The 25,712-nt window shown below is 34.2% G+C and overlaps 1 protein-coding gene across 36 annotated transcripts in view; it reads right to left on the bottom strand.

Annotated features, from left to right (window-relative positions):
- The window catches only part of Dscam1 (Down syndrome cell adhesion molecule 1), a 255,910-nt gene that overhangs the window by 123,317 nt on the left and 106,881 nt on the right, over positions 1 to 25,712 (bottom strand). For 9 of the 36 annotated variants that reach the window (XM_073956025.1, XM_073956026.1, XM_073956032.1 and 6 more), the window contains exon 7: positions 22,579 to 22,705. The exons of 3 other annotated variants lie outside the window; for them this stretch is intronic. In XM_073956025.1, the coding sequence (XP_073812126.1) occupies positions 22,579 to 22,705 (127 nt within the window). Of the gene's footprint in view, positions 1 to 3,080; positions 3,202 to 4,276; positions 4,401 to 9,946; positions 10,071 to 10,194; positions 10,319 to 13,048; positions 13,173 to 13,286; positions 13,411 to 13,770; positions 13,895 to 16,554; positions 16,682 to 21,121; positions 21,246 to 21,841; positions 21,966 to 22,578; positions 22,706 to 25,002; positions 25,127 to 25,258; positions 25,383 to 25,712 lie in introns of all 36 variants that reach the window. 24 more of the 36 variants (XM_073956059.1, XM_073956045.1, XM_073956039.1 and 21 more) reach the window with 12 other exon arrangements.

Genomic DNA, 25,712 nt, shown 5'->3' with positions numbered 1-25,712 from the left:
TTTTTATTTTAGATTTTATCGGCATCCTAACAAAATCTATATGGGCATAACATATAAATTTCCGCTATAGTTTTCAAAATTTCTTATTAGAAAAACCATTGGAATTGCAAAAAATCTTCAAATTTGCAATTTATGCAGATTTCTCCCCCCATCTTACCTAAAATATGGTGCTGGATAACCCTGAGCTGGACACAGCAATGAAATATCATGATTATGCCTCAACTCTAAAGGTCTCTGCTGCAATGAGGGTACCTTAGGGGGACTACTGGAAATGGGTTCTGATATTGGATGGAAACAAATTATTTGTTTTATGACAATGAAAGCCCTATTGAAAACTGCTCTTGAATGTTGGTAAAATACATACATATATCCCAATAGAAAAATATAATTTTCAGAATTGGTTTATCTAAATGCTGGAAATAGTTTGAAAATCAGAAGATTGTTTCAGTTCGAATGGTCGCTTATGAGTACATAATCGAGGGTATACGCGGTGCTGTGCTGGGAACAGGTTCTAAGGAACGACAAAAATATAACCACGGTGGATTTTTTTTTTTTTTAATTTTCCGAGGATTTTTAAAAAAAGTTTTTTTGTAAAAAATAATTCTCGAAGGATAATTTTACAAATATTACAAGGATCTTATCTCATAAGACCTGAATTGCGAATTAAAAAAAAAAAATATTTAAATTTATATTTTGTAGGCTCTTTAACAAAATCTAATGTGGACAAGCAAATAAGTTTCCGATATCTTTCTCAAAGTTTCAAATTAGAAATACAACTGGAAATGGAGATTAACATTTTCAAAATCTTTAAATTTCTAATTTAGATCGATTTCTCCCTCCAGCTTACCTAAAATATGGTGCTGGATAACCCTGAGCTGGACACAGCAATGAAATATCATGATCTTGCCTCAACTCTAAAGGTTTCTGTTGCAAAGATGGTGTCTTGGGGGGACTACTGGAAATGGGTTCTAAAATTCAATACAAGCAAACAAAATTAGTTATTTGAAAATAAATAACCTATTGAAAACTGCCCGTGAATGTTGGAAAAACTTTTCCTTATTTTTCCAAAAAAAAGACAAACTTTGTAATTTTTTACCTTAATGCTGATGCCGGATATTCTTGATTAAAAAAAATTCTAAAAAACTGACATTTTCAAAATTTGTTTACCTAAATGCTGGGGCCGGATATCCTTGAGCTGGACATAATAATGATAGATCTGAAGATTGTTTCAATTCGAATGGTTTACTCATAATAGAGGGTATACGCGGTGCAGTGCTGGAAACAGGTTCTGAGAAACAACAAAAAATATTTTTTAGATTTTTTTTTAATTTTGAAATTGAATTGAAAACTGCATGAATGTGCGGTAGGTGTGGAAATCGAGGGCCAGATTTTTCTTTGATTTTTTTCTTAAATTTTGGAAAATTGAAAACTGAATGAATGTGCGGTAGTTGTGAACACTTCTACTTTACTTTTAAAGGTTTAAGTTTTTTTTTTTGGATTTTATTCCGGCAAGATGATGAAGATGAAGATTGATAGTGAACCACGGTATCTTTACGTGGATGCTGAATCTAAAACGCCACATGCGTAGGAAAATTACAAATGGCAATTCTGACTTATATTAGCAGAAACATTAACCTCTGAAAGTCAAAGTGTTTTTAACTTTTTTCTATAAAAGTCAAACAGTAATACTGACATTCACATTAGCAAAGACATCCACATATAACTTGTTTCTACAAAATAATTGTTGCTTTTGTAGAACCCGCAATGCAATTGAACGATAAATTATCAACACAAAAAGGGAAGAAAAATCTTTTAGGGGAAATGGAAAGAGCAAAGACTCTAACCCGGTACACAAATTTGCATTTTGCAACCGTAGTCATTACCAACCTACCTAAACAGAATTTACCAAAGACATAAATCACAACTGAGTTTTAAAGCAACTACGAACAAAAAGGGGTAGCTCAGAGCATCCTAAAATCCACTGTAAGGAAATTGTTCAACATTATAAATTCAAAAAAATTGTGTATACAAAATATCAACGGGTAGAATGAATTTCAATGATGGTGAAACGCCATCTTTTGGAAAATTTGGAAAGGCACAGGTTTTTACTCTGCACATAAATGTGCCATTTGCCACCGTAGTCAGTAACAACATACCTAAATGCCTCTTAATGTTGTTAGTGACTGAAGACAATTTTGCAAAGACCTTATCCTCAACAGAGTTTATAAAGCAACTGTGAACAAAGAGGGGTCGATTGGAGTACCCAAGAACCCACTATTAGAAAAGTGTTGAAACATTTTAAGTTGAGAAAGTTATATATTTGTCCACTGAATACAGATGAACATCATTTAAATTATGTGAACCGCCATCTTCTAGAAATACTTAAACAGTAAAGATTTTTACCACTGTCAATACCAAGGGTATAGATTCAAGATATCATCGATTTAGCAAAGGCTCTAACCATAACTAGGTTTGTAAAGTTGTTTGGAAGACCCCTGAATTCACTATAAGCCAATTGTTTAAACATTTTAAATTTTAAAAACATTACCACGACGACACTAAATATGGTGAACAGAATTCAAATGAAGCTGAAACGCCAACTTCTGGGATAATTTAAAATAGCAAAGACTTTTACCGCTGTCCGAAATTGGCAATGCGATGAGTAGGCATTCAACGAGCCAAGGAACCCAATAACAACCTACCTAAAGCTTGGCGCTGGAAAACCTTGAGCCGGACACAGTATTGCCAGACTCTCATGATTATTGGCCACATTTGGTTTATAGGTAAGGGCATTGATTTTGGGTGGACTGCTAGATATGGGCTCTAGAAATTGAGGATACAATTAGGTTACTGCTGAAGATAGAAAAATAAACTGCCTGAATGTTTCAAGGGACTATATTTTCAAATCGAAATGTTTGACACTATTCATTGGGGACAAACATAACATTCATCTCAAGTAGAAAAATGTTGATTATTCATTAATGAGGACATTATAAATTTTATTTCAAAATATGTTGAAGACCTTTATAAAGGCTAAAAACTAATTTTCTTGTGACGCCTGACAATACGTCTGCAATTACCTAAAATTTGGTGCTGGATACCCTTGAGCTGGGCATAAAATAGAAACGCTTGATGTCTGTTTAATAGTCAAAGGACGAGCACTGACCGGTGGTACTTTGGGAGCAGTACTTGAAACGGGTTCTAGAGAAATAAAAATATTATTTCACGATTTTAATAGAAGAAATATGAATTAAAGGTAAAAAACAAATATAGGAAACTATTGAAAACTGTCTGAACGTTGTTTATTACTATAAGAACTGCTACAGAATAACCTTGGACTGGAAATAAACAGCACAGCTCTTTATTCTAATAAAATTAAAATCTGAAATACATCAAAAGTGTACCCAAAGTGGAATCTCAAATACAATTATTCAATTTATGTTTTTATTACCTAAAAAATGGTACAGGATAACCCTGAGCTGGACACAACAAGGCAAATGTTGAATTTCCAGCATACGATTTCATATCGAATTTAGCTGAAGATACCACTCTAGGCAATGTACTGCTAATGGGTTCTACATGAAAGAAAATGTTGGTCAAAATAAAGGTTAAAAGAAATACTTAATTTCATATTGAAAACTGCCTGAATTGAAGAGGAAATTGATTACAAAAATTACATCACACGATGTAAGATACATCAAGAGTTTTTGGTAGAAACATGTATTGAAATGTTAAAAATGCCATTGAAATGTTAAAAATGCCTTAATTTATTTAATTCAGCCAGGGCCTTCAGAGCCTTATCATTTGTCTATGAAGTGATTTTATAGAAATGAAGAATTCTAGATTCAATATAAGAGAATTTTATTCGATTTTATTTTCATACGACTTACAGCAACATAACCTTATCTACTTTTTCATTCAAATGAATATTCACCTATCAAAATTCTAAGGTATATAGTTTTAATTAGAAACCTTTTCAAAGCTGGTCAATTTTATGAAAAATTTAGAAGCCGCTATTCAGAGACATATATGTACATACTTTTAGAAATATTTACACAAACGATTTACCTAAAACTTGGCACCGGAAAACCTTGAGCCGGACACATAAGACTAACTGTACCATTTAGGCGTACAAATTCGATGGCTGTTTTTTGTATCAACTGAACTCGTGGAGCAGCACCGCTAATTGGTTCTATAAAAACAATTCAAAAATATATATTTCTTAAACCTAACCTATCCTATAAGAAAACTGCCTGAAGTTTTTTGGGATAAATACCTAAAGAATGGCACGGGATAGGCTTGAGCTGGGCACAATAAAGTTACACTCTGTTGCAAGTAGACATCAACATTGCGAGTCTTATCACCAGATGTTAAGCGAGGACTTACAGATCCAACAGGTTCTGGAAATAATTTTAGAGTTTAATTTATAACTTAGAGGATCGACAAAAATACCCATGAGGTTCTAATAGAAATATTGAATATTGTATCTGCCTGAATGTTTCTATGAAATTTAAGAATTGAATTATAATTTTTGGGTCTCAAAATAAGGTGTACCAATAAATTTATATATACTTTTGTAAGAGATTTGGTCGATGAAAATACATCTATTAAAAAGAAATCTTGTATAATAATCGATTTTCCTGACTGCTGACAATTTAATTTTAATTTTTGGGGTCTCATACTGGGTTGTACAAATAAATGTGTACATACCTTTGGGAGAGATATAGGCGCTGGAAAATTTATCTATTCTTTAAATTTTTGGTTTTCCTGAATGTTTTTGAAATTTTGACAGTTTAATAATAATTGTTTGGGTCTATGTGAAATATTTTTTTTATAAAAATCAAGGTCTTACAGGCACTCACTTGGATTAGACTTTCGCATCTTTCCTTCTTTTTTTAATTATTTTATGGATCCCAAAGTTTTCTTGTGTAAATTTGTTACTAGTTGCCTAAATTTCATCCCGGGATATGCTTAGACGACTTAATTTATTTTATTGGTCCCAAAATTACTTTTATAAGTTTTTTTATTAGTTACCTAAATCTTGGCACTGGATATGACTGAGCTGGACACAATAGCGTTAGGCTCTCATTAATTCTTGTGCGCACCTTATTTAGTTCATCTTGAGCATTGATTTTGGGTCCAACACTACCCAAGGGCTCTGAATAAAATTAAATAAAAATCTTATTTTCAATATCAACAAATTAATTGAATGTTGGGATGCGGGTATAGAAAGGATTCCAATTAAATAATGAAATATTTTCTCTAAGTCGAAGGAAAAACAATAACGAAAATCATGCAAAGAGACTGGAATGATTTCAATGACTTTCTCATTATTTCAACAAAGAATTTATGGAAGCGATTCTACATAAAAGAGTATGCGTTTCTAAATGTCGAACAAGCCTGCTTCAGTGATCTTTATCAAATGTTGTTTTGGACCGGTACAATTACTTTGAACAAATTAGAGTGCATAAAGCAGGCGTCGACCTGAATATTCCGTGAAAGGAATAATAAAATACACCTCTGTTCTATTTTCATTGGTTTGTAGCTCAAGAAGTAATGATTCAAAGAAGCTGGCATTACGACGCAAGAAAGAATATTCTTGGACCTGTGTAAACTAACATAAGCCAAGGCATTTGCCAAATATGTTTTCATTTATCAAGTACAAAAGTTGAAGGTTCGAAGCGATCAGATACGACACCAGTTCTAACTAGAAACGATCATACCTGTAGTTACTTTCACGAGTCCTTCAGTCGCTTTCCGAGAGTTGTTGTGGTCCGATACAATTGCTTTGTGTAAATTAGAGTGCATAAATTATAGGCTACAAATATTCCTGAATACTCTGTGAATGGAATAATAAAATACAAAAAAATCTTTAAATGCACCCGGTTTGTAGATCAATAAATGGTGATTAATAGAAGATGTTTTCAAGAACGAAACTTAGAGTTTCGAAGGCGATCAGATACCGCTGTAGTTCTAACCAGAAACGATCCCAGATGTAGCTACTATCAAGAGTCTTGCAGTCGCTTCCCAGAAAATCAAAGCTTTTGGACTCGGAGTTAACTTAAGTAGGTCCGAAACAAGCGAGAATTGAACTCGAAAAACTATCAATAATTCTATTAAAAAAAATATCGATGCGAGAATCTTAGTTGAATGTTGAATTTTAGGATAAAAATGCTTCCAAATCAAATAAGAAATCGTTTCGGTGTGACGAATGAAAATTTAGGGAGCGGATTGAATTCATTATTTCCATGATGCATTTGAAGATTTGATAAGATAAGAAATATTTCAACATCAATTCAATTCCTGTGTCTATAAGTAGAACGAAACTCAAGAGGATACTAAACCAAATTCATTTTAACCACAATGTTCTTCATTCGAAAAAGTACTTCCAGGACCAATTGAAGTTCCCTTTCTTCAAGTCAAACAAAATTCAATGCGAAAGAAAGGCATTCCAAATGATGATCGACAAGTGAAAGGAGAGGTTCTTGCAATCGCAAAGGATTCCTTCGCCCGTGATTTCTAATGATGTCAATCATCATCTGTGGTCGACTAAGGAAGTTGAGTTGGATCTTATCAAACTTAAAGACCTATATACCTTTATGATTTTTTATATTTTCTTGGCATTACCTAAACCATGGCACAGGATACGATTGTCCAGGACAAAATAATGTTATGCTATGCTTAAGGCGTGCCTCCGCATTTTTCAAGCGATTTTCAACGGCAATTTTTGGTGCCACACTGCCAATAGGTTCTGAAAACAGACATAGGAACTTATATTTTAAAAATATTAGAGCAACTAAACTGCATGAACATTGGGTTGGGATTGCCTATAAATTGTGTTCTCTTTGCCTTGGATCTGTTGAATCTGGCCAGTTTCTTTAAGACGGCTAGAAACAATATTGAAATCACTACAAAACTGTTCCTGGAAGGAATGTTTAATTAACAACAAAATGAATTAAATATTTTTCAAAATAAACAGAAGTTTGGTAATAGTTCCAACGAAGTTGATTTCAAATCGCCTATGAGAATCTGGTCATTAATTTAAATACAAATTTGTTCTAAAATTTCCTTGTCCTACCTGTAGCTCGGCATTGGATAAGCCTGAGCTGGGCAAAATAGTGAAAAACTGGCTCCCAGCTTAGCTCCAGCATCTCTCAGACGTTCGCCTATGCTTATTTTGGGACCAACATGGCCCATGGGCTCTAAGGAAAAATATTCAATTCAATTAGATTCAATTTGGGCTAATTCTGTTTCGGTCTCTACGAAAATTGCCTGATGTTGGTCCGTAGAACCCCTATTTCAATGTGGCTTATAATTAAAATTTTATTCTATTAAAATTTTTACCTAAAAAATGGCACTGGATAAGCTTGAGCTGGGCAAAATATGCTAACCGTTCCATTAATACCAGTTTCAGCATCATTTCTACGATTTGCCAAATTTATGCGGGGTCCAACACTGCCCACAGGTTCTAAATATATTGGAGATAAAAGCGGATTATGAATAAATGTATCTGACATTGAAAATCTGCATGAATGTGGGTTGAAAATGCTATATTTTAAATGCTCACTTCCTTTCCAAACATAATCAGCTGATTGTTACAAAATAGGAGTGTACTTTTAGGCTACATTTAAAAAAAATAATCATAATGATTGTTTCGAAACAAAGACCTATTTTTAGGCAATTAAAATCGACAAAGTAATCAGATGATTGATTCGAGAAATTACTAATTTAGGTTAGAACTTCGAAAAACTATCAGCTGATTGAGTGATGACTGACTGATGATTAATTTGAAATAAAGTCTGACTGTTCTAAAATAAAATGGACAAAGAAATCAGCTGATTGATTTGTAAAACCCCTTTTTTGGCAACAACCTATGCTGATCAATCACTTACTGCTTGGCTGATAATTGTTTCGAAGTCAAAGCTTATGCTAGGCTACGAAATCGAAAAATCTAATCAAACGATTGTTTCACAATACAATTCTTTTTTAGACTTTGAAATAGAAGTTATAATCAACTGACCAAATAAATGTATATTTTTTGGACAACAAAATGCAAAAATATGGCTTATCGTATATTTCTGGGCAAAAAATCAAAGAAACCTATTTGAAGCTACAAAAAATATGATCAGCTGATAGTTTTAAATAACTGCTGATTTTCGAAAAAGTAGCAGCTGATCCTTTCAAAATATACGCATATGTTTAGGCTACACAATGAAAATAATCATCAGATATTTTTCAAATAAAAACCTATTTATTTAATTAATTCTCTTTCGACTTGAGCTGTTATGACCTAAGAAGTACATTGAAAAGACTCCTAATTTTTCAATTTACCTCTTAGGTCATAAGAGCTCAACTCCAAAGAGAATTAATTAAATAAAATCACTATAAATGGCCTTCGCCTTAATAAGGCACAAATAAAAAAACTATTTAGGCTTCGAAATTTTTGATATCCAAGAATTTATGAATTATCAATTCCCATCTTTCCAAATTTATTAAGTTAATTAAAATTCTAAAGCACCATACTATTCTGTTTAATTTTCTTATTTCAATTGCCTATTTTTAGGCTGGCTCTGAATATTAAACACTATTGCCAAAACGAACCAATGTATTGCCTACCTATAAACAGGCACTGGATACGATTGAGCTGGACAAAATATACTCAATGATGTCTCGACTCTGGCCTCAGCATCTTTACGCCTCTCGCCAACACTTATTTTTGGTGGAACACTGCCAACAGGTTCTATAATAATAACAACAAATATTGCCAACAACAAAATCATCAAACAATCAAAACACTAAACTAAGTACTTAAGTAGCAAGACGATGAAATGCAGAAACTTTTAAAAGGGAAGAAAACTTTTTCATGTTAGCCTTTTTTGTTGGGTATGGGGTGGGGCGAATGCTTTGTCATTTGTGTACCAATGTCAATAACCTTAAATAGGATTAAATCGAAAAATATACCTCTTCCAAAAATCAAGAAGAAAAGAAAACTTTACCTGTAAGCGGGCACAGGATATGATTGAGCTGGGCAAAATAGTGCAACAGGTGATTGTAGGCTTACAGCAGATTTTTGCAGCTGTTCAGCAATGTTGACACGCGGAGCAACGCTGCCAATGGGTTCTATAACAACAAACACAACGATAAGGGAAAGGGGTTAGCAAGGTATTTTAAATGTATACTCTGTTGAAACCTGCTCCGAATGTTGGTTGTTAAAAGAAAAGTGGCATACTTTTAGACGCAACAAAATATTTTACGAAAATATATGAGTTGAATTTATATAAATGTTAACTATAAACTGACGTTGGATAAGCTTGAGCTGGACACAAGGCTATGGCCCGATCCTAGTGAGTTATAAAAGTATTTGAACTATCTTTGGTATTATACATAAAAAGAGGGCATACTTTTAGGCTCTCTTGCAAAAATATTTTACAAAATTATTGTATTACCTATTTATTGCATGTAATTAAGCTGAAATTCTTTGCAATATTACCTATAAACTGGCACTGGATAAGCTTGAGCTGGACACAATAATGCTATGGCCCGACCCTTGTGAGTAATATCAGTAATTGAACTGTCTTTGGTATTAACTCGAGGGCCAACACTTGCTACAGGTTCTGGAAACAAGGAAAGGAAACAAATCCTAGAAATTTTATAACGAAAAAATTACAAAAATATTGAAATCCTGCCATTTTGAATGTTGGTGGATATGGCAACCCTAATGTATTCCCTTTTACAAACGTTACTGCATTCTTTTAGGCCTTTGATATGCGAATTTTATTTAAAATCTATTGAGTACCTACACAACGGAACTGGGTAAAGTTGGGCTGGACACAATAAGGGAATATATTTGCCATTTTGATAGCCCAAATTAATTTCCTTTTTGACCAATAATTGCACACTTTTAGGCTGGAACCTATAAAGTATTATCTAAAAATATAAAATATACCTATAAAATGGCACTGGATATGACTGAGCCGGACACAATAAGGCAATATCTTTGCCTTGATAAATGGTATCCGAGTTAAGACTATCTTTACGATTGACTCGAGGACCCACACTGCCCAGAGGCTCTGGAAAAATACAATATTTAATAATATCGTAGGGAAAATATTGAAAACTTGCTGCTTCGAATATTGGGATAAGGAAACGCCCTATTTTGTTTTTTTTTTTTCTTTTAATAGATCAAGAAATTACCTATAAACTGGCACTGGATATGCTTGAGCTGGACATAATATGGCCAAATCGCCACCTTGGGCAATGGTATCAATTTCAAAGCTATCTTTTTTATTGACACGAGGACCAACACTGGCCACAGGTTCTAAAATAATGAAGTTACGATTTATGTTAACGGAAATTTACTGTAAAACGTTAAGGAAAACTGCCTCAAATGTTTTGGAAATTTTTGGATCCCCCATAAGCTATTTACCTATAAGCTGGCACCGGATATGCTTGAGCTGGACACTGTATGGCAATTGTACCATTTTGCCGAATTTTATCATGATTAAATTCATCTTTGCGATTAACACGTGGCGCTACACTGCCAATGGGTTCTGGGGAGAACAATTTAAATCAGATATTTAATTTATAATTACAAGTTTTGAAAACATGCTGAATGTTGTTGGCTTGAATGAAATTGTGAACAAAAATGTGGCTTCTGTTAAGAGAAAACTTCTATAAGAGAAAATAATTTCCATTTATAGACAATTAAAAAATAGTAATCGATTATGGGCCATTATTATATATGTCCTTTTACTATCTGATGGATTTGAAAACGCAAAATAATCCAATTTGGAGGCATTAAAAATATAATTTTTACATTGAAGGTTAATGCCAAGAAGCTCCTCCTTGAAATTAAATCATCACTTTTAACTTTAAGTTGAGCGGAACGCTCTAAATCTGTTCGGTAAATCCAAAATATAACAAAAGAAGACTTGTAATAATGGGGGTATGTCCATTTAAATTTACCGAATGAAACAAATTTATTTATGGAACAATCATTAAAAACCTATGCAAAGAATGAAATAAAGCGACGAAAGAACTGATCAATTTACCTATAAAATGGCACCGGATACGCTTGGGCTGGACACTGCAATGCAATCGGTCCGGTTACTTTAACTTTTTCATGACTAAATTCATCCTTATGATTGACACGAGGTCCAACACTAGCCACGGGCTCTAAAAAATAATGTATTCAATAAACCAATGATCAAACCTCCTTCGAAAACTGTCTGAAATCAATAGGGGTCCCAGATGTAGAAGATTCAATGTAGGCCTGACTGGAGCTTTATTGATTTTCCCACCATAGCTTACACAATAAACTAACAGAAGTGACAAGAATTCGACTGGATGCAACTCTGGTCCCTTTGAACACAGATGGTCAGGGCATAGACCCCCAAAGGCATAGCAGAAGCTTTAATATGGTAGCTTCGAAGTAAGCACAAAAATAACCCCGTCATCTTTAAAGAACATTACCGATAATTTTTTTTCGGATATTTTTAATTCCGCTGGTCCTTAACCCATCTTGGGCGAAAGCAAATATTAATTTGTAATACTGACTACTTTTTCCATTAAACATAGCCGGCTATTTTTACAAACAAATAAAAATACAAATAAATAGTGAAATTATAAGTTTTTATGCCCCACGTTGGGCGCCAGTAGATACAGATTTGCTGTGATTCATGTCGATTTATACATAAAAATGGCTTCATTTTTACCGGAGAAACAGCTTTAATACTATAGTGAGAATTAAAGAAAGATTCACAGTTTTGCCCCATGTTGGGCGCCATGTTTGCTTCATGCCAGTAAGGTACACTCTATTCAAAAATTGCATTTACTAAAATCGTTCATTTTTCTAAGGAAGATACTATCTTAAGAATCGAAAAATTATTCTTAATTATTTTTCATGTCCAATGTTGGGCGCCAATAGATACACGTTCGCTGTGCTTCATGCCAGAGAGGTATTTTAAACAATAGGACTCAGAGTTTTGCCCACACATTGTCGAGCATCGAGCTGGATAGCTTTTGTCTTTAAAACATTGATCCACAAAAGTTCTTATGGGCGATTACAGTTGTAACAATTTAATACAATCCGATAATTATGGGAAATGGGGCTCCAGTACTGTAGTGAGAACTTGAAAAGGACTTATAGGGCGCCAGTATGTTAAAGTATAAAAAATTTTATAAAAAATGTTAAAAGTTTCCAAAAATTAAACTAAGATAAAAAATCCTCTACCGATGTCTGCTGAAGTCTCACATTGGGCGTCAAACGATACATAATTATCGCGCATCAAGCTAGACAGTTTTCACTTTAACATTTTGATTCACAAAAATTCCAATGGGAGATTGCAATTGTGATAGCTTAACAAGGTCCAATAATTATGGCCCCTTTAGAAAACGGAGTACCGAAAGTGTAATGAGAACTTAACACTTACTCATAGTTGTGGTCCACGTTGGGCGCCATTACCCATTAAATGTTAATTTATTTTTTAATTTTTCGGGGTTCTCAGTTTTTATCTGTAATTAAAACTTCTGATAGAACCAATTATTTAATTATTTAAACCACCCCACGTTGGGCGCCATTATGCAAGTATTTCTTATTTTTACTAACTTCTTTTAAAAATGCCATTTACAATATTCTCCACAGCAGAAGAATACCGCAAATCTTTGCCATTTATTGTACGTAATTACCTAAATATGGGCACAGGATAAGCTTGTGCAGGACACTGTAGTGCTATAGTTCCATTCAATGAGATTTTTTCATGGCGAAATTCATCTTGATGATTTACGCGGGGACCAACACTGCCAACGGGTTCTAGCAAAATGCAAAAATATTGAAGTAAAGGACATTTTAGATATAAGGATACCATGAAAACCTTGCCTGAATATTGGACCTTGACTATCAATTACAGTCGAACTTCTCTATAACGAATAATTCTCTACAAGGAAGCGTTTTATAAATAAAAAATTAACTTTCCCACAAAATAGATTCTATGTGAGAAAGTTTCAAACCCATCGTCTTGAGTTTGATTGTATAAATTTTACCATTTACCTATATGCTGGCTGGGGATAACCTTGTGCAGGACACAACAAAGCCAACGAACGATTAGAATCACTTAAAAATATTCCCACCTTGTCTTTGATTTCAACTTTGGGTCCTACGGAACCAACGGGTTCTGCAATAAAATAAAATTTCATGAGAATTTTCCTAAATTTATCCAAAAAAATTCCTCAATAAAACTGCCCATGTTGAGATAAGTTTTGATAGCAAGATATTTTGTTAACATTACCTAAAAGCCGGCATTGGATAACCCTGGGCGGGACAAACCAAACTCAATGAAGCCTGAGATTTTATTATGGCAATTTTAACTTTATCATTCAAATCGACTTTAGGAGCCACTGAGCCCATGGGTTCTAAACAAAAATTTTGAAAATATTTCATTAGAAACTAAAAACTAAATAAAATACCGCCTGAATGTAATTTTAAGGGATTTAAGTACCTAAATACTGGTGTGGGATAAGCTTGACCAGGGCAGGTAATACTGAATGTAGTATCTGATTCTCTTGATGTTACTTTAAATCTGTCGTCCATATCAATTTTGGGCGCCACCGAGCCAAGAGGTTCTAGAAATTATGAAAATATTTTATTATAATTCAGACCATAGGAATGGAAATGGGAACTGCCTGAATGTCTTATAGGAAAGCCTAAGAACCCTACTTGAGTATTTGTATGTTTCTGAAATGTATGTTTATTTAAAAAAAATCAAGATTTACCTATAAGCCGGCATTGGATATGATTGAGCTGGACATACTAAGCTCAAAGCAATTCCCTGACGTTTATTAACCAAAGTCAGTCGATCTTTGTCATCCACTTTGGGACCAACACTACCCAAAGGTTCTGCAAAAAATAATAGCATTTATAAGAAGACAAAAAGTCAACTAACAAAAAACTATCCTGAATGTTGGAAGAGGCTTAAATATATTCTGAATATTTCTTAAGACAAAACTGAATTGGAAAATTTACCTATAAGCTGGCATGGGATATGACTGAGCAGGACACAATAGACTCAAATCCATGCCTTGGTGTTTATCGACCAAAGTTAATCTATCATTGGCATCTACTTTAGGTACCACACTGCCCAAGGGTTCTAAAAAAGAGGAAATAAAAATGGATTCTCCAAATGCCATATTCTTAAAGAAAACTAGGCTGAATGTTGGAAAAAGGTAATATCGAAGTGAATTTCAACAATGATTCCGAGGTCTAGATTCTGGAAAACGAATAAGCAGAACAAAGCAGACTTTAATTCATGCCTTGGTGTTTAACCACCAAAGACGATCTGTAACAGACTTCTTCTTTGGCGATCACCACTACCAATGTCCTATATGACACGATATAACAAACAAGAACTGACTTTAAGTCATGTCTTGATGATTAACCAGCAAAGACAAGCTATACTAGACCTCTACGGTGGCGCTCACCGCTGACCGCTTTCCGAAGCCCTAAAAGCAAAAGGCAATTAGTTCTTACATTAAAATTACCAACAAATCCTTGCTGAATTTGGGAAAATAGCTTCGAAAGTTTATTTTAAATCTGCCAACAAATTTCTGCTGAATTTGAAAAAAATTGCTTCCGAAGTTTTTTCAAATCAATTTACCTATAAGCTGGCATTGGATATGATTGAGCTGGGCATAGCAAACTCAATGCAACTCCTTGATGTTTATCCACCCAATTGATGCGATCCTTGGGATCCACCTTGGGCGCCACACTGCCCATGGGTTCTGAAAATTATGTAAAAGGAAGTAAATAAGTAGAACAACCTCAAAAACTAAGCTGAATGTTGAAAACACCAAAAAAATTACCTATAAATAGGCACGGGATATGACTGCACGGCACACATTAAGGCCACACTGTGTGCTTCATAGACTCTGGCATTATTAACCTCATCCTTGATATCAACTTTGGGCGCCACACTACCCAAGGGTTCTACAAATCAATCCGAAAAGTTATTTAATTGTGTGTTCTCCTTACAGCCTGAATGTGGTGTAAGGTAGCCCTAGGGGACCCGAGTTTTAAAATTGGTTCCTTACCTAAATATCGGTACGGGGTATGACTGTGCAGGACATATCAAAGCCTTGTCCTCATTTAAACGTACTCGAGCATATGTAAATTCATCACGTGTATCAACTTTAGGGGCTACACTACCCATGGGTTCTAAAGATCAGGAGAGATAATTTATTCAAGGTATAAGACAGTCCTTTGAAAACTTCTGAAGAACCTGTTGGAATAGGGTACCACATTTTAGAGTTTGTTTTATAAACATCTACTAAACCTCTTAGCTTTGAATTCAAAATAACTAAAAATTCTCTTTATGACCCGCATTGGGCGCCAATGGGAGTATTTCAGAATTGAATTGATTGGTGCCTGTTTAATTGGGCAACAACAAATTCTCCAGTTCGATTGGATGATATGTTTAGGTTAGGGAGGAGTGATCCATAGGTTATATTTCTCAGTTACCGTATATGATGAGAAGTGGAGGGAGAAAAGAACAAGTGAAATAAAAACAACCAGTATTAATTTTTAATATAAATATGATTGCTGTTTATTGGTGTATTTCTTTTTTATAACAACAATAGATTACCTTTTGTAATCGTGGGTTGGCGCAGAGGCCTTGATGCTTTCGCTTCGAGAGATAAAACCAAAGTGAACGCAGAAGTTCACGTGGATCGCAGAGGATCTTAGTGATCGCAGGGGATCGTGGTGATCGCAGAGGATCTTCGTTTATTACTACTACAACTACAATTATTCCAGTGACAGAACCGTCTCTCCTATGTATCAAAATGAGCAAACCAACAACAAACGTCGTTCGTTGGTATCTACACTCTCCGGTCTCCGCAGAGGGAACTTGTAGAGGTGATACCCGAGCTGTCAATCAGCAACCGTGATCGACTGGGCTCGGGAAGTTGAAGGCCTACGTATCTAACTTATACAGTGCCTATAAACATTTATTAAATAAGCGTTAACATTTAAAATAATGGTTTGAAATTTTTTGTCGTGAGAGAATTAATTGCCACACTAGGCACCAACTAAAATATGATAGGGTGGTATCTTCAAAAATGTTCCACACATTAGGAACACACATTGGTCGCCAACAGAAATGAAGGAGGGTGGTATATTTGCAATTTTTCCTATTTGTGTTTTTTTTTATTTTTTTTTTTTTTATTTCTAAGCTTTGAAACGAAATGATACGTAATTTAAAGACCTGAGAGAATCAATGCCCCACATTGGTCGCCAACTCTACAGATTACCACTTCCAAAAATTGTCCTTATATGTTTCCTGTTCTGGCTTTTCGTATTAGGAATATTGAATTTTTAAATAAAGCTTGTCCCGAGTTGGGCGCCAAAGGGTATGTGTCTATTTTGATGACATACTTTTTTTAAACATAAACTGTCATCCATCAGTATCCCGTATTGCTATTCTATACACATTTTTATCGTGCCCCACATTGTGCGCCAAATAATCACGATATTTTTTTGTTTGTTTTGTGTCTTGTACTAACCTTACAAATGGCACTGGATATGCTTGCCCAGGACATTGCATAGCATAATCTTCACCCATCCTGACTTGTAGTACTTGAAATTTATCATGAAGATTGGTAATTTTGGGAGGTACCGATCCCAGAGGTTCTAATATATTATAAAAAGGAAATTTAAGTATACGAATTAAATTATTAATAATTTTTGTCCCAGAATGTTGGTTTAGGAATAGCCCAAGAAAAAAATGCACACAGACTTTAGGCAGAAGTTCCACCTCATACACATATTCGCTTTATACGAATCGTGTGCAGAGTGCGGCCTTTGTCACACTTGTCCGCAAGTGTGACTTAGGCTAAGGGAAAGTGTTTAACATTAAAGATCATACTATTTGGATTCACCAATTCTCCTCAATTTTTTGTTTCTTTTATTACACATTACCTTACAATTGGCACGGGATAAGCCTGACCTGGACACTGCATAGCATAGGTATCACCCTTGGCCACCATTATTATTTGCGATTTATCATTTAAATTGGGTATTTTGGGAGCTACCGAGCCCAAAGGTTCTAAGCAAAGAAAAATTCAATTAAATTTTGCTAAGAAAACCTGGACCTGAATGTACGCGTCGGGATGGGACCCCAGAAAAAATAATGAAAAAATGTATCTGCAAGAGTTTACCTTACAACTGGTACTGGATACGCCTGACCTGGACATTGCATGGCATAAGTCTGCCCCAAGGCTACCACAGTCACCTGGAGCTTATCATTGAGGTTGGGTATTTTGGGCGCCACAGAGCCAAGGGGTTCTGTAAATTTTACACAAACACAAATCAGTAGGCGATTTGAATCAAGGAAAAGACTGCAGCTAATGTTGGGATAGGATTTACATTTTTTCTTAATTTTCAAAGAAATTGGAAGGAAGAGAGATTTTCCGCCAAAGCAGAAAAAAAACTCCGCTCATTTGTAAAAAGTTAAGATGTACATATAACGAAAACCATTAACAATGTCCGACTAAGCTAGTTGTCAAAGTAGACAATCGTGCTCCACTTTGGGCGCCAATGGTTGAAAGTTTTACGAAAAGGAAAATGTATAACGAAAATCTTAACGAATAAAAATGTTCAGTGAATGGAACCAAGGAAAAGACAAACTAAGCTAGCTAAGCGGGAGAATCTTGCCCCACATTGGGCGCCAATGGGAGAAATTTTGCAAACATTGTTTCTTAGACTCCAATGTAATAGAGAAAAAGTCAAACTAAGCAAATACTCAATGTTGGAGTATCGTGTCCCAAGTTGGGCGCCAATTGGTGCAAGTGGTGCTAAAATTTGTATGCATTTAAAATATGTCAAATTTTCTATATTTTCTATATTTTCCATTGTAAAATGGTTACCATGTCAATAATGAACACTAAAAACCTGAGTTCAAGTTCCAAGCAAGGAAACGACATATTTTCAGTGGTGGTTAAACATTTCAGCCAAATGTTGGCTTACATTTCTTAAGTATATTAAACCAAACATCTGGGACTCTCCGATAAAAAGGGAAATTAATAAAATTGAGTTAACCACCATATAAAACTGCACTCATTGATATTGATATGACAAAATTGCCCTTATCCCTTTGGGGATGTTTGTGGAATAGTTTTTTCACTTTTACCTTACTATCGGCACAGGATAAGCTTGACCCGGACATTGCATGGCATATTCCTGGTTCACAGCAACTTCCATGGTACGAACTTTCTCAAGTAAATTCATTTTGGGTGGAACACTACCCAGAGGTTCTAAGAGAAACAAAAAAAATTTTGAAATATATCGAGTATATAACTTTAACTGTCCTCTTAATTTCTTTCTAAGGTTTTGAACCTGAATGCTGGTATAGTTGATATATTAATTAGGTTCGTCAATTACCTATAAACTGGTACGGGAAAAGATTGTGCTGGGCATTTTAAACTTAAACTTTGCTGGACATGAGCACGAGCATTGGCGATTTCATCATCAATGCTAACTTTGGGCGGTACACTACCAATGGGTTCTGAGAAAGAAATAAAAAAATTATTACGAGTTTTGAACTCGATTAAAACTGCCTGAACTCAGGGGCAAGGAACGCAAATACAGTCAAGAACATTAGCTTAAAATTAACATGCCATCTGCCGGGTGAATGGCTACATAAAATTAGCAAAGACTCACACCAATGGATATTTAGAAGGAGGCTTTGTAACAACGCCAATAAATAATTCTGATAGTGTTACTGGATGCTAAGATAAATACGAACTAACTATTTCAATTTAACGATTCACTGGAAAAAGAACACAAAATATAAAGATTTTTAACATAAAAAGGAAACGCCATCTGTTGGGTCTAAAAGACAAATATGCAATCAGCTAAGACCCTAACCAGCAAATATTTTCAGGGAGGCTTTATCACCAAGCCAATGGTGCCAAAGAAAAGTCAATATTTAATAGTGTTAGGTAGTTTACAAATGTTCCCTGAAAAGAGCATCGGAACTAGCGTACGAAAGTCGATCATTTTGGTTCAATGCAAGAAGACTGACTGAGGTTGAATAAAATTAAAATGTTTTATCTATAAGACTGACAAAATTAATAAATTACAATTACACCATAAATAAAATTCACCAGATATCCGCTTGAGCTTTGCAGAACATACTGCGATGGAAGCAGCACCAAGAAACTATTGAACTAAATTGAATGGTGACAGAAAGAACCTTATTTAACTAGAAATCTCTCTCTCTTTCTCAAACCCGATTTGTATTTTGAATGCCACCCAATCTCAAATTAATTAAAAATTATTTCGAATCTGTTATAATTTACCTGTAAGCTGGCATTGGGTACGACTGAGCGGGACACAGTAAAGCAAAATCAATGCCTCGACTAATTTCTCTTGCCTGCACTTTATCCTGGACATTAATTTTGGGTTTAACACTGCCCATGGGTTCTAAATAGGGGAATATTTAATAGCTACGGTCTTCTTGATTATGTCAAACTAATGAAAACTGCCATAATGTGGATAATATTATATAAAATATAAATTCAGATTGAATAAGATTCATTTTTTTAGAAAAATTGAACTAAAAGCGCTTTGGAAAGTCAATTTACGAATTCACTAGTTCAATTACACTATTCACTGAAAAAAACTTATCGTACCTACTATGGAACTAAAAGACTGAGCTACTGAACTAACTTGAAAGATGACGGAAAAAACATTATTTTAACAACAAAATATCAATATAATGAAGTAATGGAACTAGTTATTTGTCACTGAAAAGAGCTAATAATAAGGATTTTAAAAATGAACATGACTCGGAAAATATTGTATTCTGAATTGTTGCTATATCCTTTAAAGTAGTTACAATTTACCTATAAGCTGGCATTGGATACGACTGAGCTGGACACAGTAAAGCAAAATCAATTCCTTTATTTATTTCCCTTGTCTGCAGCTTATCTTGGATATTAATTTTGGGTTTAACACTGCCCATTGGTTCTACATAAGGGAAAATTTATTAGCTACGGTATTTTTGACAATGGCAAACTAATGAAAACTGCCCTAATGAGGATGGGATTATGTAGAATAACCATCATATTTAACAGCATTATATTTTCTAAAAATTACCTAAAAGCTGGAGTTGGATACGATTGAGCCAGGCACAATAGTGCATAATCCTTGCTCTGTTCCACATCGATAAATTGATGTTTATCTTGGACATTCACCTTGGGTCGTACACTACCCATGGGTTCTAAAAAAAAAATTTGAAAAGTTGCCATATTTCTCGCATAATGTTTGTATGTGAAAACATAACCTCAAGGTTGGGATTAGAGGCTTCGCCTAATATTTACGAAACAAATACCTGGTTACAAGGCATGATTAGTTAGTTTAAGCGACAATAATGAGAATTGAGCTCAATGGTTTTTGTGTTAATTAAAAACTTAAATCTTTTTCTTGAGATAGTTGCCCTACCTTGGGCGCCAGTGATAAAAAAGAAAGCCCAAGGAAGTAAGAAAAATCCACCAATTGTAGCTCAATAATGTACTGGCACCCTAAAACTTTAAATAATTTGTGTTAAGTGGTAGATTCTTGTTCTTGAGTTAGTTGCCCCTACTTGGGCGCCAGTGAAAAAGAGAAAATCCTAGACAATTGTGAAAACGCCACGACTAACCAGTAAACACTAAACTCAACAATGAGAGAGTAAAATAAATCATGAGTGAATTATGTTCAAATCTGTAGAATGATGCCCTTTGTTGGATACCCATTTGCCAAATCTTTGGATGAGCAGTAATATTTATTTGAATAACATTTTCCCATTTTGGGCGCCATTTAAAAGAATCTACATATTTTACACGAATATCCCATGGAAGAAATTTCTCATATCAATGAGCGCTTAGCGCTTCTTATTGCGTAGTCGGAGAGTTAGGTAGATCAAAGACATCACTGAGGCAGAAGACTAGGCCAGCTTCTTACAAAATGTCTTGATATATCAAGCTTGTAGCGTTGTACTCTTCATCGGGCGCCAATCGCCACGTTGGGAGCCAAATTACGAAATTGTTTTTTGTTTTTTTTTTTTTTTACTTATTTCACAATATTTACCTAAAATATGGTGTTGGGAAGGCCTGGGCAGGACATATTAAACTTAAACTCCCATCTAAAGCAACTTTGGTATGTTTAACATCTTCTCCCGTAGAAACTTTAGGACTAACACTGCCCATGGGTTCTAGAAGAACAAATATTGGAAAAATTTTAAAAAGTTTAATCGGATGTAAGTTCAAAAACTGCCCTCGTTGTGAGAATAGGGAATCATGCGACTAAAGCAGAGTGCTCTAACAGATAGTTTTGAGATCAAGAGAACAGAATACGTTCTCTCAAACTACTAAAATGCTGTGATTAATGGACGTATTCAATCATGATCATGTTTAAAATTTCGCCAGTTCTAATTTTGGAACCAATAAAACTTTCAAAAAGCTTTATTAGATCATTCTGAGCTTTAAGTTTTGCAAAATACTTAGCTTTTACTTTGATTTGGTCAACGTTTACCTTCAGACGTCTAAACTGTCCCGAATAAAATACCGTTTACTTTGAAATTACCTAAAATATGGCGTTGGATATGCCTGAGCTGGACACAATAGACTTAAGCTTTGATCACTTTTCGCCTTGATGTGCTTAAAATCTTCTCCAGTTGTAATTTTGGGACTAACACTGCCCATTGGTTCTAAAAATTTATAGGGAAACTGTAAAAATCTCTATTCAATAGAAAACTGCCTAAAGTTGGATATATTTGACCCAAAAATGTTCTTTTTATGAAAACTTTACCTAAATATTGGCACAGGATAAGCTTGAAATGGACACAGCAATGTAACACTTTTTTCCAAATGTACTTTTACCGTGCGGGAATCATCACCGGATGTCAAGCGTGGTGCCACACTGGCAATGGGTTCTTGGAGATTAGAAAGACAAAAAGATATTTTAAAGGTAAAAGGTTAAAATATTAAATCTGCCTAATGTGGGATAGGATAGAACGGACATAAGACTGGAAGTGGTCGACTTTCTCGGATAAAAGCAAACTTCGTTTCCTAATCTATTAAATCTATTCGTATTTAACTTTTTATTCTATAAAGTAAGGGAATCAATAATGTTTCATTCTGTTTCACAATTTAAATCTTTGAATATTAAAGCTTTTTGCAAAGCATTTGTCAATGAGGGTAAGACAAGAACTGTTCTTTATATTTCACCCTTTATCAGTAAGCACTTCTCTCTCCGCAAATACAAGCTTTCAAAATAATTCTAGAGTAAAGTATGGTGCCTACCTCTCAAGAGATAAAATCATAAAAAATTATATTTATCTTCTAAAAATGTGGAAGATTCTTTGAATTGCTTTCAAAAATCCGCATATTGCAAACTAAAATGTAGGGACCTATAAATCGACATCTACATACAAAATACTTTCTTAGAGTTGGAGTCTTGAACAAAGGTCGAGGTCGAATGGTAATGGTAGAAAAAATAAACTTGACACCCCTTCTTTAAACTAAAACACCCCTCAAGATTGTTACCTAAAATATGGCATTGGATATGCCTGGGCTGGACACAATAATGTTGCACTTTGTTGTTGCATAACTTTAGGTGTTTTAATATTATCATCTCCGCCTGTAATTTTGGGACTAACGCTAGCCAAGGGTTCTAAAAAATCAAGTGAGGTTAGGAAATAAAATATTTAGCATTTTACGCGATGGAAAACTTCTCTGAATGTTGGTTTAGGCCCTAAACTTTAGGGGAATCTGGGTCTCTTACTTCAATAGATAAAACATTTTGTTTACCTAAAAAACGGCACTGGATATGCCTGAGCTGGGCATAACAGAGTTGCACTTTTTGTGAGAAAAACTTTGACAATACGTGACTCATCGCCCGTGGTCAAACGAGGTGCTACACTAGCAACTGGTTCTAAAGGGGGGAAAATTAAAAAATTTTAGAATAAATTTTGGATTTTATAAAGTACCAAATGTTGGGATAGGTAATGCTATGAGAATATTCTAATTTGTGTAAAATTTAGGGTCTGTTTATGTATGTCGATAAGAAAATGAATGAATAAGAAAAACTACAAAATTTGAGTGTGTTTTTCAAATTTGTTTTTTGTTTTGAAGCAAAAGCCAAGGAAATAATATTTCCAAAACTAAAGTTTGGGCGTGTTTAATGCGCACACATTTTCGTCGCAAAATAAAAAAACAGGCGGTTAAATTCATAATAACCAAACTCTTCAGAAAAACATTTAACCTGATGATTAAAATAGTCAGATTCAAACTGAAGATATTTATATGACAATTTATAGAATAGAGTACGCCACTAAAACTGTGGTTTCTCGATTTAAACATCTTTTAACAGCAACCACTCTACCAACTACCCACCTAAATATTGGCGCTGGATATGCCTGGGCAGCACATATTAATGTTACACCGCTTTGTGCGGCAGCTGTAAAACTGCTACTGGTCGTTTGACTGGGAAATTTGGGCGCCACACTAGCAACAGGTTCTTTAAAGAATGAAAATAGTTCAAAATTTTTATAAATAATATCTAAATAATAATCCAAATATTGCAATAGATCTATGTAGAATGAACATATGGAGATCTACAAATGTTGGGATAGGTCTTTCCGTATGATGCGAAACAAATTCGTTGTTTTTCCACAACTTCAATTTTAAAAGGTGAAAACTATGAAAACTTTTTGTGAATTTATCGATTTACAGCCTGTTTCACTGTGTCGAACGGAAATGAAAACGAAAGAAAAACTACTAAACTCGTGTATGATTTTAAAATTTTGTAGTTGTTTCGAAGCAAAAACAAAGTCAATATTAACATGAAAAGCAAAGTTAAGGTGTTTAATTCCAATATCTAAAAAATCAAAACAAAGCCATATTGAACTATAAAGCACCTTCGTTTTACAGTTACTTTAAGAAAAAAGTACACATTTAAAAAACTATGGAGTCAAAACCAAATACCAAACCCGATTTTATCTGACGTCATGGACGAATCATTTTCAGAAATCAATGTTTCAGTTATTATGAACTATAAATCGAACAAAAATGAAATAGCCTATAAGCCAAAATAACCTATAAAAGCTAAAAACTGTGAAAACGTATATTTAGTTATTCGATTAAGCCATTTCTAAACAGCTGATATCTATGAAAACTACAAAGCCTACGCTAAAACTTTTGCAAACCTATGAAAGCGGTCGTAGATGTCAGAGAAAAAACAGGAATTTAGGCCCCCATGTAGAACTTAGATGATCCAAAAAAAATGAATTTGAAGAAAAATAAAATTTTAAAGTTACGCATTAGATGATCGGACTTCACAAGCTGAAAACTGCAAAAACTAAAAATCTAAGCACAATCTATTATGAAACTTGCCAAGATGTTATAATCGTTTCTTCAATAATAAAGAATTAAAAAACCTACATTAATAAATCTTTCCAGGAAAAAAACTAAAACGAATATTTATGAGAGGCTACTGCAAGGACAGCTTTAAGCTTTTAGCGCCAGTTTATGTATGTCGATAAGAAAATGAATACGCAAGAAAAACTACCAAATTTGAGTGTGCTTTTTAAAATTGTTTTTTGTTTTGAAGCAAAAGCAAAGGAAATAATGTTTCCAAAACTAAGTTTTGGTGTGTTTCATGTGCACAGGTTTTCGTTTCGAAATACATAAACTGGGTGTTAATGTTGTAGTTAAAAGCTAAAAGCTGTGAAAATATTTTTCGTCATTAACTGTTTTTTATAGGACAACTTAATTGTTTCCAGCTAAGCAAAAAACTTAATTTGAAGTTCAAATTATTATCAAATTTAAATACGGTTAACAAATCCACACTTTGCAATTAAATCGCGCTGTTAAAAGCTGAAAACTGTGAAAACGACGAAATCGTAACAAATGCAATTGCCATGAAATTAATGTTCGCTTTGTTTCTTCAATCACAAACAATTCAATTACCTAAAAACCGGTACTGGATAAGCTTGGGCTGGACATAATAAAGTTATGGTCGAATTGGATGGTACATCAATAACTTTTATATCATTGCCGGTTAATAAACGAGGACCTACACTGGCCACAGGTTCTGCGAAATATAAAATTTACAATGATCAAAAACTATTCCCTAAGAGAAAAAACTCGAATATTAAACTGGGTGAAAGTTGAGACAGGTATTCCTGATATGTTATAATAGATTATAAAATCAACTGTAACCCACCTAAATACTGGTGCTGGATAAGCTTGGGCCGGACACAATAATGTTAAACTTTGATAGGCGGCTGCCACAAATGTACTGCTTACTTGTTGGGAGGGAAATTTCGGTGATACCCTACCAACTGGTTCTGTAAATGTTGTTTGTTGTATATAATAAATTATATATTTTTTCTCTTAATAAAGATATTTAAAATATTTATTAATAATATTTGTTGATTTTTCTAATGACTTACCTTGTAAGTAAGGAATTGAAAATATTTTGGAAAAGGGCTCTTATTTAAGGATTTAGTTTCTTTGTTTGGAAAAGCGCACCATTTTACTCAAGCTCAAGTCAAGCATTTTTCAATATTTTTAGGTAAAATATTAACTTTACGATTTAATTTTGACGTTACGTTACTTTACGTTATATTGGTTTTGATTCAATACAAAAATTTTAAAATTCAATTTCATTAAAGCGC

This window comes from Musca autumnalis, unplaced genomic scaffold (assembly GCF_047663935.1).
Source record: "Musca autumnalis isolate F117 unplaced genomic scaffold, ASM4766393v1 scaffold_5, whole genome shotgun sequence".
NCBI lineage: Eukaryota > Metazoa > Arthropoda > Insecta > Diptera > Muscidae > Musca > Musca autumnalis.
Note: the sequence above shows the minus strand (reverse complement) of the source record. Positions and strands in the feature narration are given on the sequence as shown.